Source organism: Anomaloglossus baeobatrachus, chromosome 6 (genome assembly GCF_048569485.1).
Source record: "Anomaloglossus baeobatrachus isolate aAnoBae1 chromosome 6, aAnoBae1.hap1, whole genome shotgun sequence".
NCBI classification, from domain to species: domain Eukaryota; kingdom Metazoa; phylum Chordata; class Amphibia; order Anura; family Aromobatidae; genus Anomaloglossus; species Anomaloglossus baeobatrachus.
Genome location: NC_134358.1, coordinates 488,253,497 through 488,267,913, shown reverse-complemented (window position 1 = coordinate 488,267,913; position 14,417 = coordinate 488,253,497). Strand labels below are relative to the sequence as shown.

General features: G+C 39.6%; 1 protein-coding gene across 1 annotated transcript in view; it reads right to left on the bottom strand.

Moving 5' to 3' along the window:
• The window catches only part of DNAH11 (dynein axonemal heavy chain 11), a 498,772-nt gene that overhangs the window by 36,117 nt on the left and 448,238 nt on the right, over nucleotides 1-14,417 (bottom strand). The window contains exons 66-69 of the mRNA XM_075315388.1: nucleotides 12,535-12,739; nucleotides 7,964-8,128; nucleotides 5,824-5,964; nucleotides 36-206 (exon numbers count right to left, since the gene is read on the bottom strand). Coding sequence (XP_075171503.1) covers nucleotides 36-206; nucleotides 5,824-5,964; nucleotides 7,964-8,128; nucleotides 12,535-12,739 — 682 coding nt within the window. The remainder of the gene's footprint in view (nucleotides 1-35; nucleotides 207-5,823; nucleotides 5,965-7,963; nucleotides 8,129-12,534; nucleotides 12,740-14,417) is intronic.

The window sequence follows — 14,417 nt, the reverse complement described above, 5'->3', positions numbered from 1 at the left end:
TTTTCTGTGTTCAAATTTTATATATAACAACTCACCTGAAATGCAATCTGGGATAGGAATGTCAATTTATCCTTTTCAAAGAGTCCCTGGCTTGTGTAAAGAAATGCAGAGAAAGTAATGCATTCTGTAAGGCTGGATACCCTCTCTTTTACCTCCTCTGATGGTTCTGCTCTTCTAATGGCTTTATGAAAAACAACATTAAATGCCTATAAAATTAAAAATAATAGATGTCTTAGCTCAGGCATAAAAAATATATAATACACTGTGTGCAAAATTATTAGGCAAATGAGTATTTTGATCACATGATAATTTTTATACATGTTGTACTACTCCAGGCTGTATAGGCTTGAGAGCCAACTACCAATTAAGTAAGTCAGGTGATGTGCATCTCTGTAATGAGGAGGGGTGTGGTGTAATGACATCAACACCCTATATAAGGTGTGCTTAATTATTAGGCAACTTCCTTTCCTTTGGCAAAATGAGTCAGAAGAGAGATTTGACGGGCTCTGAAAAATCCAAAATTGTGAGATGTCTTGCAGAGGGATGCAGCAGTCTTGAGATTGCCAAACTTTTGAAGCATGATCACTAAACAATCAAGCGTTTCATGGCAAATAGCCAACAGAGTCGCAAGAAGCGTGTAGGGCAAAAAAGGCGCAAAATAACTACCCATGAATTGAGGAAAATCAAGCGTGAAGCTGCCAAGATGCCATTTGCCACTAGTTTAGCCATATTTCAGAGCTGCAACGTTACTGGAGTATCAAAAAGCACAAGGTGTGCCATACTCAGGGACATGGCCAAGGTAAGGAAGGCTGAAAAACGACCACCTTTGAACAAGAAACATAGGATAAAACGTCAAGACTGGGCGAAGAAATATGTTAAGACTGATTTTTCAAAGGTTTTATGGACTGATGAAATGAAAGTGACTCTTGATGGGCCAGATGGATGGGCCAGAGGCTAGATCAGTAAAGGGCAGAGAGCTTCACTCCGACTGAGACGCCAGCAAGGTGGAAGTGGGGTACTGGTATGGGCTGGTATCATCAAAGATGAACTTGTGGGACCTTGTCAGGTTGAGGATGGAGTGAAGCTCAACTCCCATACCTACTGCCAGTTTCTTGAAGACAACTTCTTCAAGCAGTGGTACAGGAAGAAGTCAGTATTGTTCAAGAAAAACATGATTTTCATGCAGGACAATGCTCCATCACATGCATCCAACTACTCCACAGCGTGGCTGGCCAGTAAAGGTCTAAAAGATGAAAAAATAATGACATGGCCCCCTTGTTCACCTGATCTGAACCCCATAGAGAACCTGTGGTCCCTCATAAAATGTAAGATCTACAGGAAGGGAAAACAGTATACCTCTCGCAACAGTGTCTGGGAGGCTGTGGTGGCTGCTGCACGTAATGTTGATCGTAAACAGATCAAGCAACTGACATAATCTATGGATGGCAGGCTGTTGAGTGTCATCATAAAGAAAGGTGGCTATATTGGTCACTATTTTTTGGGGGTTTTGTTTATGCATGTCAGAAATGTTTATTTCTAAATTTTGTGCAGTTATATTGGTTTACCTGGTGAATATAAACAAGTGAGATGGGAATATTTGTTTTTTATTAAGTTGCCTAATAATTCTGCACAGTAATAGTTACCTGCACAAATAGATATCCTCCTAAGATATCCAAATCTAAAAAAAACAACAACTCCAACTTCCAAAAATATTAAGCTTTGATATTTAGGAGTCTTTTGGGTTGATTGAGAACATAGTTGTTGATCAATAATAAAAAATTTCTGTAAAATACAACTTGCCTAATAACACACAGTGTAGTAATATACTTCTTAAACTTTATACTAATCTTTATTTTTATATAGCGCTAACATATTCAAGTAGCTCATAAGTGGAACTTATACACAAGAAGGGGCACGCTTTCTGCATATATACTGGATATAAAAAGTCTAAACACTCCTGCTAAAATGGCAGGTTTTTGTCTAAAAAAATCATATCAAGAAGAATACATTTCAGAACCTTAATCATTTTTAATGTCACCTATAATATCTACCACATTATTGAGAAAAACGGAAACAAGTTTGATGTGAAAATAGAAGTAAAAAAACAGTTTGGTTGTATACATGTGATGTTTGGTGGTGTTGATGGAGTTTCTATTCGCCATTGCTTTTCCAAGTTTTCCATAGGTTTGGTGCGCAGTTGACTCTTCTGATAAGTACGGAAAAGAACTGCTCACAGCAGTAAGTTGTTCCAGACCCAGAGGTATATTTCCTGCATGTCTTCTCAAAGTGGAGAACACTGCCCATGTAATATTTATAGAACTCAAGCAGTGGAGAGTTTGCTTTATAGATCACATAGGAAACACTGAAACTGTTGTATACATCAGAGGTTCGCAACTCCAGTCCTCAAGGCACACCAACAGTGCATGTTTTCAGGATTTCCTTAGTATTGCACAGGTGATAATTTAATCACCTGCAAAGGTGCTGAATCCAACACCCATGCAATGCTAAAGAAATCCTGAAAACATGCACTGTTGGTGTGCCTTGAGGACTGGAGTTGGGAACCTCTGGTATACATCACAAAAGAGACATTGCAACTGCTGTATACATCACAGCTACTGAGACGGCTATATACACCACATAGGAGAGACTGACTACCATATACATCACATAAGGGGAACTGCGACTGTAGAACACTGACAAGCAAAAGGGTAACAATGTTTTGAACTGTTAATTTTCAGGCTCCATACCTTCCATCCATTACATCTTTGAGTGTGAGACTACCTTCATGTTATAGATAATCATCTTGGCTAGTTCATAAATAAATTTGACTTGTAACTATTTAGCATATGATTAGTTATGCAGAATCTTGGCATGTTATTGCATTGTTACTGTTTTGCTCCTAATAAAAAATTTAATTTTGATTTTTATTTTGTTAATATTTTGCAAATCCAACACCACCTGAATCGTTCTGGGCATGCTCTAGATCAGATTCAAGTATGTCTTGACCAAAATCTGATCCCAGGTTTCTTCTACATGTTCCCAATTTTGGTGCATACTGATCGGCTCACTTGAATATGTATACAAGTGTTTGATTGAGTTGAGGTCTGAGGAATGCGGGGGGCCAACCAGTACCTCTACTTCATTGTCATTGAACCATTTCTTCCCCAAAGTATGCTTCGAGTCAGTGTCCTGGTGGAAAAGTATGTCATCCTTTTCATACTCACAGTACTTAAGTGGACAAAGTAACTTGTCTTGTAGGATACTCACATGTAGCTCAGCATTGATCCCACCATAGATCCGGTTCAAGTATCCAACACGTTTGGCTGTGAAACAACACTATATCATCAAGCTTCCTCCCTCCAAATTTGAGAGTTCCTTCTATTTCTTGATTTGTTAGTTCCTTTTACCCTTGTTTTTTCCAGATCCATTTGTACCCATCAGAGTATGGTCTATTGGCTTTCATCTCACTGCTCCAAATCACTCGCTTCCAATCTTCTACTGTCCACCATTCATACTTTTTTGCAAACTAACCGACACTTTTCATGACAATATTGAAGACGAGGTTTCTTAACTATTTTCATGCCACCAATCCAGACTTATACAACATGCGTTGCATGGTGCTTGCATGGACATCTGTAATCTCACTATTTGGCTATATGCACATGATCTGGAGTGCCAGCAGTCTGGAAGCTGCGTGTTATCTCTTCTGGAGATGCTAGCGTCCTGAGCGGGAAAACGCACTGTACGTGTACACGATCACGACTACTGATGAGGCATATATCAGTTTACAGAGCCTGTAATAGAAGAAGTGAGGATAGGATTTATAGACATCCCATCCAATGTGCTTGTACTGTACAATGCAACGTTTTGGATGGAGAGAAAACATGCTACATCAAAAAGTTGCTAATCCTGATCATGGGCACTCACCCTCACAAAGCATATGAGCCACCCCCAACACCGTGTTTGTCGCGCCAAAACTGATAGACCTTGTGATAAGCAAACTTGTTGAATCTGATATTTTGCCTGAACGTCCACTTCTTGGCTTTTGAATGGATGGATGGATTTCATTTCGTATTCTTCCAAATGTCATGGCTCTCATATGATTTATTTCACAATTTTCTTGGCTGGGAGACGCTTGTAGATTAGCTGGATGATGCGGTTTCTCTTTTTTTTGCTTGGGAATCAACCTAATACACTGAGCTAATAGGTAGTATGAGAACAGGTTGTAATTTCTAGTATACAGGAAGAAAAAAATGTTTCCAGCACTAGGAGAAAAACAGTAACAATGCAGTGACATGACAAAAATTTGCCTAACTAATCATATGCTAAGTAGTTGCAAGTCAAATTTATGTATAAGATAGCGAAGATCATTGTCTATAAAATGAAGGTAGTCCTATGCTAAAAGCTGTAGTGGGTGGTGAGATATGGAGCCTGAAAGTCAAAACTTCAAAACATTGTTACCCTTTTGTTCATCAGAGTATAAAAAAAATTACATATGCGGCAACAAGACTGCTGTATATATATCATATATGATATACTGTGACTGCTATATATACATTGCATAGAATATACTGAGATTCTTCTGTATATATAGTAAATAGGATACACAGACTTTTGTATGTATAACTTAGCATACGCTGAGAATGCAGTATATACATCCCATACATAGCATACACTGAAACTGCTACAACAAGAGTGCTGTATATACATGACATAACTATACTGAGACTGCTGTAAATACATCACAGAGGATACAGTGAGACTGCTGTATATACACATGATATAGCATATTCTGCAAATACTGCACACATCACATAGGAGACCCTGTGTCAGCTTTATACATCACATGACACTGCGACTATTGCAGCAAAATACAGGAGCATAGAATACGCTAACTCTGCCCACAAAGAACGCGTAATCCAGCATTGTGTACACTGCAGCAGCATTCGGTAATGAGTACGTGAGCATTGAACAGAAAAATTAAAGGGCTGGCCGCCCACCAGGGACCTTTGTAAATGCCAGACCAGCTGACATCGCAAGCCACAAACAGCTCATGCGCTGGAGGTTCCATGCCCCTGATTTAAAGCAATTCTGATTAGCTCTATATACAGTTGCTGTTCTAGTAGATTTCACTGCAACTTAATCCAATTTCTTCAAATATTAAAATAAAACTCCATAATTAGAATGAGTATACAGACAGAATAAAAACCAACATGTCTTCAAACGCAACATCCACTCTTAGTCATGTTGTCATTCTAATGATGGAGTTTTAATTTAATATTGGAATAAATTTGATGATTTTATCCTCAAGATCTGGAACATTTTCACTTTTCCTCTTTCTTTTAATGTGAACCTCTTTTCTCTATATCACTTTTTTTTGCGATTCTGAGCTCAGTAGCAGTATGGACCATCTGAGGTCTATGCTGTCTCCTTCGATTGAGTCTCCAAGTGATGTGCAATCACATTTCAATATACTGCTTTGAAGGAAACCTAGAAGGCAGCATAGTCCTCAGCCATCCATGCTGCTATTTTTTGCAAAAACTAATGGAAGCAATTTACAAAAAAAATTAAAGTGCAAGTTTCTGCACTAATTGTTCTCAGCATAACATGAGAGATACACTTTAAAAAAAATATAAGATCATGGTAATTATGTAAATATATCTTTCAAACATGTTATTTTCGATTTAGGCCAGTTATTGTAGTTCTAGAATATATCCATGACCATGAATTGAGGTCAGGCGGTAAGAAAAATGTAATCATTGAAAGTTCATTAAGTCAATTTGGAAGCTACATAAAGACAGTGGGCTGCGAAGACGTACTTACTTTTAGTGAGAACTGGTAAATCGGATTTATTTTACTGAGATCACTCATAACAAAATAAAGCAGTGACGCCCTGGCTGCTGCAGGCCTGTAGTGTTCTCTGGCTTCATTAATTTTTATCTCATTCTCTTTGGCTTCAACCACCTGTCAAATAATAAAGACCCTCATGAAACCAGAGAGACATGACATTGGTATTTCTGCAAAATGCCTATAAAGAGACCTGGACATCTTGCAAATAAATGTTTCAACTTCTGTGAATTTCAAGGCAGGTTAGCCAAAGAGTGATGCTGGAATTAGGAAAATCATTATTTGATCAAGATGAAACTTTTTGAATTCTTTAAACAGTTTGCGCAAGCTTCTTAATAAATTTAGTACGTTTTATGCTAGTGAAGCCTGAATCAAGATTGGCATACAAAACATGTCTTGAATTGATGAATCTGTCCAATAGTATTAAAATATTGGTATGTAAACAAATACAAGAATAGAATTTAAACAATGGTCCAGTTGGGTGCCTAAAGAGGCTGGATGCTTTATGTTATATATAACTGTGCAGTTACCAGCAGGTATCTGCTGTGTAGATGTTAGCAGTATTGGATGGATGTCATGTAGTAAGCAGGGTCATCATTCAGCAATGGATTTTCCTTGCTCACGGGTCCCATTGTAGTCAAGTGGCCTGCTGCCATTAGCAGTAAGTCACTGGGTTAGTAGAATATCAGCACTGATTTGTTCCTTTGCAAATTTCCCCTTTTTAGTATAATCTTCTCTATGGACAGTAGACTAGATATGGCTACTGATGTGGGTCATATATCAGACCTGTCCATCTCCAAGTTTGGTAAAAAACATTGTACGTGGGAAAACAGAGCATGTGCTATATTTCTTAATAGAGGTTGCTGATTGATTTTATGATGTCACATGCCCCTCCATTAGTAGCAATGTAAGGGCTGCTTCAAACGACCATGCAAATCAGACCAAGCACAGACTGCAGTGATTGGCCATGGCCTTCCTTACCCAAGTGTCACAGCCTCAAAAACATAAACAAAGTTGTTATGGTTTGGTCGGGCAGTTAGTTTGCACAGCTATTTGCACAGACATCTGACATAGGCCTTAACGCACCACTCCAGGGTTCTTTTTAATTTTACCACTGGAGTGGTGCTCTTAATGTAAGTTCCCTGAGCACTGATACTCATCTGCAGCCATCTTCACCTTCTATCGTCACCACTCCCCTCGGTCTATGGCAGTTTGTGATTTGCTGGATCGCGCCAGTGTTTCATGCAGCAAGCCGGAGGTCACTTCAATGTAAGCCTCTATCTGTCTCTCATAAACTTAAAGCTTGTGACATAATTTCTGACTTTTGGACAATCAGAAGATAAAATCACAAGACGGCGCAGTGGGACTGGAGCAGAGCCAGCCGGAGGGTGAATATAACAGTAGGGGCGGGGACCTTAGATTTAAAGCACCACTTCAGCCTTGAAACCCCTTCAAAAAACCACTGGAGTGGGGTCTTCAGGACAGGTGAACATGTGGTCCATGGGGAAATAAAAAGAGGCGGTGATTCACGAGGGAAGAAATCAATGCCGATCTTTTAAAAGCTATACGGCCAAATTATAAAACACCTTAATAGGAAGCTGCACAAAAAGATTGTGACTATTGGCATTTTCACACCAATCCCAGTCAGCTACGCCAATACAGACAGAGCATGGACAACGTGTGGCTATGCATGCCCATCAAATTTCAGAAAAGTTACACTTCATTAGTTTACGCTTCTCTGGTAGAGGCGGATGCCAGTTTAGAAATGTGCTTAATGCATTAAGTGACGTTCCTTTTGGTGTGATACCCGGTTAATTTTCCCATTTTTCAATTTTGCTCTGTCTTGTGTTTTTCTTTGCATTTTTTATATTGTTTCCCTCATGTTTTGTACCACATTGTATTACATCACAAATTATCATTGTGTTATATAGATCTCAATCTGCTTCGGAAAAATGAAAGTTAAAACCTCATGATTATGAGTAACACACTTGCTAAGAACATATTTCATCCAAATTACCCCTTTTTAATTTTGCAACTTCAGAAGATAAGATGTTTAGCAAATTTTCATTTTTATTTCAAATAAATAGTGAACAATTACAAGATGTAGACAATGTACCTTGAGTTGGATTTCGGCAGCTGTGGTTTTAGTTGATTCCAGTTTCTCCACAAGCTCCATATCACCCAAAAAGTTTCCTTCTGCTGCTGACAAGCGAATCAACAGCTCATCTTCCAGTCTCTTCAGTTCTATCTTGAATTCATTTTGCTGCTTTGTTAGCATGGACTGAGAGGACACGAGATATTACATGGAATAACAATTTAGATCCCTGAGATTAACAAGGCACAGTTTTTGCACGTAATATTTTTTTCTTTTAAAACTTTTTTCTTTTTCCACCAATTTTGCAATGTGCCTACTTTATTTTATTAACTTATTATATTCATCAGGACTTTATTTGCTTTATACGAACCTTGAGTACAAAAGTGACACATTTTGGCACAGTCCTTGTTTGTCAAAACATTTTTACTTTTGGCTAATTTTTGTGCTTCTATTTATCTGATGTGGAAATTGAGCTCTGTTTGAATGGAGCCTTCTTAGGGTCCCGTTACACATAGTGACATACCAGCAATCCCACTAGCGATCCGACCTGGCAGGGATCGCTGGAATGTCGCTACATTGTCGCTGTTAAACTGTTAATCAGGCAGATCTTCACAGCGACCAGCCATCAGCGACCCATGTAACAACGGCTCCCTGTACACTCAGAACCGGCGCTCGTTGGTCTCCCGCCGTCAAACACACAGATGTGTGCTGCACAGCGGGAGACCAACAAGCAAAAAATGGTCCTGATCGTTTAGTCACGAGCAGCGACCTTGCAGCAGGGACCCGCTTGGCTCGCTTCTGCTTGTCACACACAGCGATATCGCTGGCGAGGTCGCTGATACGTCACAAAACCTGTGAAGTTTCAGCAATCTCGCTAGCGATCTGGCCATGTGTGATGGGGGCTTTAGGCACAACAGATGTAATACGTCCAATGATAACATACAAAACACTCTCAGAGGGTAAATATTCATGCAATTTTATTTCCAATGCAGTCTAAACATGATGTTTCAGTCACGTAGCGGCCTTCATCGCATAACTGTAATTGATAATAATTTTTTGCAATTACTAAAGTGAGCAAAATATGAACAAAATGAAAAATATGTATTTGACAAAAGGAAGAAAAAAAAATTTCTCTTGAAACACAAAACAAGTATAATGCAATAATAGAAGGACCAGTATTAATATATTTACACCAAATAAAATTAGGCCATCATAGAGGAATCTCTCAACAAAGATAATGGAAAACAGTGTATTCAAAAAAGCTCATAGGGAGTGAATCACAGATAGGTGTGTTGTATTACATAGAGCACTGCAGACACAATGTCAGTTTGGGGAAACAACAATAACCATAGTACAAAGAAAAAAAAAGGAGAAATTAAACCTCACCTTGTGTCACTAGACAGCCTGAGTTAGTTGTAAATGCAGCGGTATCCACCGCTATGCAGCATATACTGAATGAAGCTGCGCCTGCGTGAGGCTTCCAGCATAGATGACAGCGGTAAAGACCAATCATGGATAATGGGCAGGTTTGCAGAGCGATGTCACCGCAATCGCGGCTAATCAGAAAAACGGGGTAACATTGTGTCTGCAGCACTCTAGGTAATACAGTACACCTATTTGTGATACTCCCTATGAGCTTTTTTGAATACACTGTTTTCCATTATCTTTGTTGAGAGATTCCTCTATGATGGCCTAATTTTATTTGGTATAAATCTACGAATGCTGGTTCTTCTATTATTGCATTACACTTGTTTTGTGTTTCAAGAGAATATTTTTTTTTCTTCCTTTTGTTAAAAATATACTTTTCATTTTGTTTATATTTTGATTACTTTAGTAATTGCAAAAAATTATTGTCAATTACAGTTATCCAATGAAGGCCTCGACGTGGCTGAAACGTCATGTTTAGACTGCATTGGAAATAAAATTGCATGAATAGTTAACCTCTGAGAGTGCCTTGTATCTTATCATTGGACATATAGTGTGGAAGGCATCAAGTGCACCTCAATATTTAGTCTGGCTGTGCCTTATCCTACTTGCCAACAGATTTAATACAACTTACACAAGATATAGTTTTTTTGGAACACAGGTAAATATAGCAAAAGACTTGTGCCTCTTAATACATTTATGACCAAAACATTTTTTTCGAAAGGTAATACAAAGGAGTAAAGATATGAGTGCACACATGGATTTTTCCTATCCATAAAAACAGCAAAAATGAGAGGAATGCACTCCAAACAGCATCAACATGCTATGAACACTTTATACTGTGTAGAATTTTTTTTAAATACAATTTAATTAGTAGTTTCATAGTTCGTATATTAGCATATACAGATGAAATGTCCTTTATCGTTTTTAGGCAATTATAGGCATTTTCACTGAACACAACTTTCTCCACTATCAAAACAGACTCTAAGGAGTACTTTGCACACTACGACATCGCAGGTGCGATGTCGGTGGGGTCAAATCGAAAGTGACACACATCCGGCGTCGCTGTCGACATTGGAGTATGTGAATCCTTTTTACTACGATTAACGAGCGCAAAAGCGTCGAAATCATATGATCGGTGTAGCGTTGGTCATTTCCATAATTTCGGAAGGACCGATGTTACGATGTTGTTCCTCATTCCTGCGGCAGCACACATCGCTGTGAGTGAAGCCGCAGGACCAAGGAACATCGCCTTACCTGCATCTCGGCTGCAGTGAGGAAGGAAGGAGGTGGGCGGGATGTTTACGTCCCGCTCATCTCCGCCCCTCTGCTTTTATTGGCCACCTGCCGTGTGACATCACTGTGACACCACACGACCCGCCCCCTTAGGAAGGAGGCGGTTCGCCGGCCAGAGCAACGTCGCAGGGCAGGTAAGTGCGTGTGAAGCTGCCGTAGCGATAATGTTCGCTACGGCAACTATCACAAGATATCGCAGCTGCGACGGGGGTGGGGACTATCGCGCTCGGCATCGCAACCTTCGGCTTGCGATGTCATAGAGTGCAAAGTACCCCTAAAGGGAGCTTTACACGCTGCGACATCGCTAACGATATATCTTCGGGGTCGTTGTGTTTGTGACGCACATCTGGCGTCGTTAGCGGTATCGCAGCGTGTGACAGCTAGGAGCGACGATCAACAATCGCAAAAACGTCAAAATTGTTGATCGTTGACACGTCGCTCCTTTTCATAATATCATTGGTGGTGCATGCCGCTGCTTGTTCGTCGTTCCTGCGGCATCACACATCCTTATGTGTGACACCGCAGGAACGACGAACATCTCCTTACCTGCGTCCACCGGCAATCAGGAAGGAAGGAGGTGGGTGGGATATTCCGCCTGCTCATCTCCGCCCCTTCGCTTCTATTGGACGGCTGCCGTGTGACGTCGCTGTGGCGCCGCATGAACCGCCCCCTTAGAAAGGAGGCAGTTCACCAGCCACAGCGACGTCGCAGGGAAGGTAAGTCCGTGTGATGGGTGTAATCGATGTTGTGCACCACGGGCAGCGATTTGCCCGTGATGCACAACCAACAGGGGCGAGTACGCTCTCTAGCGATATCAATAGCGATATCACAGCGTGTAAAGTGCCCTTAAGACATGTAAAAACACGGGAGCAGCCAGTTCCAAATGCACTGGCCTAAGGGAGTGCATTTGTGCAGTTAGAACTGGCTGCTCCTGTTACACTGTAAGGGTATGTGCACACAATCTGGAGTGACAGCGTCCTGGGCGGGAGAACAAACTATTTGTGCCCAAAGTCAGGGTCACTGACACAGTGTTATTTCGGTGCATTCTCCTACTCAGAGCCCTAGTATTTCCACAAGTATAAATTGACATGCTGAGGCTCTAAAAGCTGCCCCACATGTCAGTTTATGGAGCACGGTGGGCATGAGATTTCTATAAATCTCATCCACTGTGCTTGTCCTGCACAACGCATCATTCTGGACATAGCGGAAACACGCTACATCCAAAACTCTGCAAACACCGATCGTGGGCACGCACCCTAAAAAGTGTTTATATCATGTTGGTGCTGTTTGGAGTGCGCTCTTCTTCCTAATACATACCTACATACATACATACCTAATTCCTAATACATTTATCGCATTTTATTCAAACGTACTCTGGACTGACTGGCCAATGAAATGCTGATTTTATTTAACTCATCCCTATTATAAAGTTCTTACGTTGAATCAAAATGGTCAAATGTATTTATTCAACTACACTTAGTATGTAACCATTTCCTTTGCACAATGGATATATTACATATAATCATAGGTTGTCCATAGGCTGCATAAAAAGGGTTACGGAAGTATATAATATTGATGACCCATACTTAACATAAAACGTCATTATCAGATAAGTGGGGGTCCGATACCCAACAAGAAATGCAGATCAGCTCTTATTCTCTTAAATGATTGCTGATCAGCATTACCCATTCTGCTATGATCTGCTCTGTTCAATGCCTACATTCCCTTACCGGCAGAGCTAATAACAGATGATCGTAGGAGAGCCAAGTGTAGGACCCCAACCCATGTGATAATTATGACATTAGTTTACTATTCCTATAAACTAAAAGGATTACCTGTTAATTGCTACACTATAATGATCACTACTTTACCTTCAGGTTCTCCAGATCTGGTCTTTCGATGCTGACCACATCAGCTAATAGCTGATCCTCAAGTCCATCTGTAGTGACTGTGAAGTTAATAAGGGTGGTCTGAGCTTGAAGCTCAGGCTTATAATGTGGATTTGCTAGTTTTGTATGAAGGATTAATTGAAAATTCTTGCTGTATTCACATTCTTTGTCACCTATCTTTATATATCTGTTGAGTATAACCATACAAAGATGATCAGTTCATGACATTTAGATACTAAAACAGGTTGTTACTTACAGAGATCCATCATGTTGATTTACATAATTTTTTAGTAGTCTTTATGTCTACGCTAGTATTTTTCTCTCTTTTCCAAAATACCTGCAAAACGTATTACCCAATCATATTGGGGGAGAAAAAAAACCATTGCTTTGTTTAATATCTAAAATATACAAAAATCTAATATGACAGTTTTAGATTGGGTCATTCTGGACGCGGTTATGCCAATTATGTGTATTTTAGTTTGTTTTATGTACAAAATGTGTTTTGATTGGCGTAACATTTTTCCTTTGTTTTGTTTTTCAATACTTTTAGAATTTTTTATTTTTCCTTTTTTACTTAGTCCCTTAATGGGATTTTTATAATAAAGCACTAATCTTGTACCCACAATACTTATGTAGGATATTAGACCTATCAGGCCACGGCACCAGGCAGACTCAGAGGTCATTGTATTACCTCTGCAATCATTTGTAGGGGTTTATTGATTGTCGTCCTGTTACTGAAGGAGCTCAGGTGTCACTTATGCCAATTTCCTGACAATGGTTATTTGGGCACAGCTTCTCGTGTCCACTTGACCATTATGACAAACTTTTTCCCCATTATGACGTACATGTACATTAAATGTCAGAAAAGGATTAGGCCTATTTTCATAGCTAACAATGACACTGTACCACCCATTTTTTCTAAAAAGAAAAACGTTTTGAAAATAGCATAAAATTCCCAAATGGGGCAAATATTTTGTGCAACAAATTGTTACAAAATTTTAGACATTTTTGTGCCAGAAAATGAGGGAAAAGTCTTATATTACTCCCATATGTTTCCTTTTTTTTCTTACCTTATGTGTCAATAAAGTGCCTTTTTGGCCATTTTTGTGTGGTATATTGGGGTCTATGTTTATTTAATGCTTAGAAGAATGTAGGTAGCTGCTCTATTCCATATAGAAACATCCATAGAAAAATGTATAGCAAGCAATATAACAGTAAACAGTTTTTTTTTTTTTTTTTTTTAATAATGGAGGCTTTTGTGTGCACACTGCGTATCTATAGGCATTAGTAGACATTACAAGATTATCAAACACCTTCTTATTTTGATAGTCAAAATAGCTCTAAGAACAAAATAAATGGTTTTCATTGGATGCCATCATGTAGACATTGCAAAAATAGGCACATTTGCAATGTAAATATTGTTTATTCTTCTTTTTCCATCTACCGAATAACTATCCTCTTTTATTTTACTGTTTACTGCTTGAACATGTTCAGTACACAAGTTCTCTCTTAGGTTGCGTTCACATGTTCTGTAATCATCTGTTAGGGTACAGTTCCACTTGCGTATGACTTGTCCAAGTCTCGAATCGGTATAACCCGGCACGGCCGCACACTCTCCTGGCAGGAGTGGGTCGGCTGCATGTATTTCCATGCAGCTGAGGTGCTCGCATCTGGAAAGTGTGCGGCCGTGCCGGGTGATACTGATGCGAGATTCGCACGAGTCATACGCAAGTGGGACTCCAGCCTTAAAATGGATCCTGCAAAGATCCATTGGGAAACTGATTTCTGCAGGATCCGTTTTTTTAACCTGGGAGTCTATGTCAGTTAATGGATTGCTGTTTATCTTTTATTTGTTAGTGATCTTG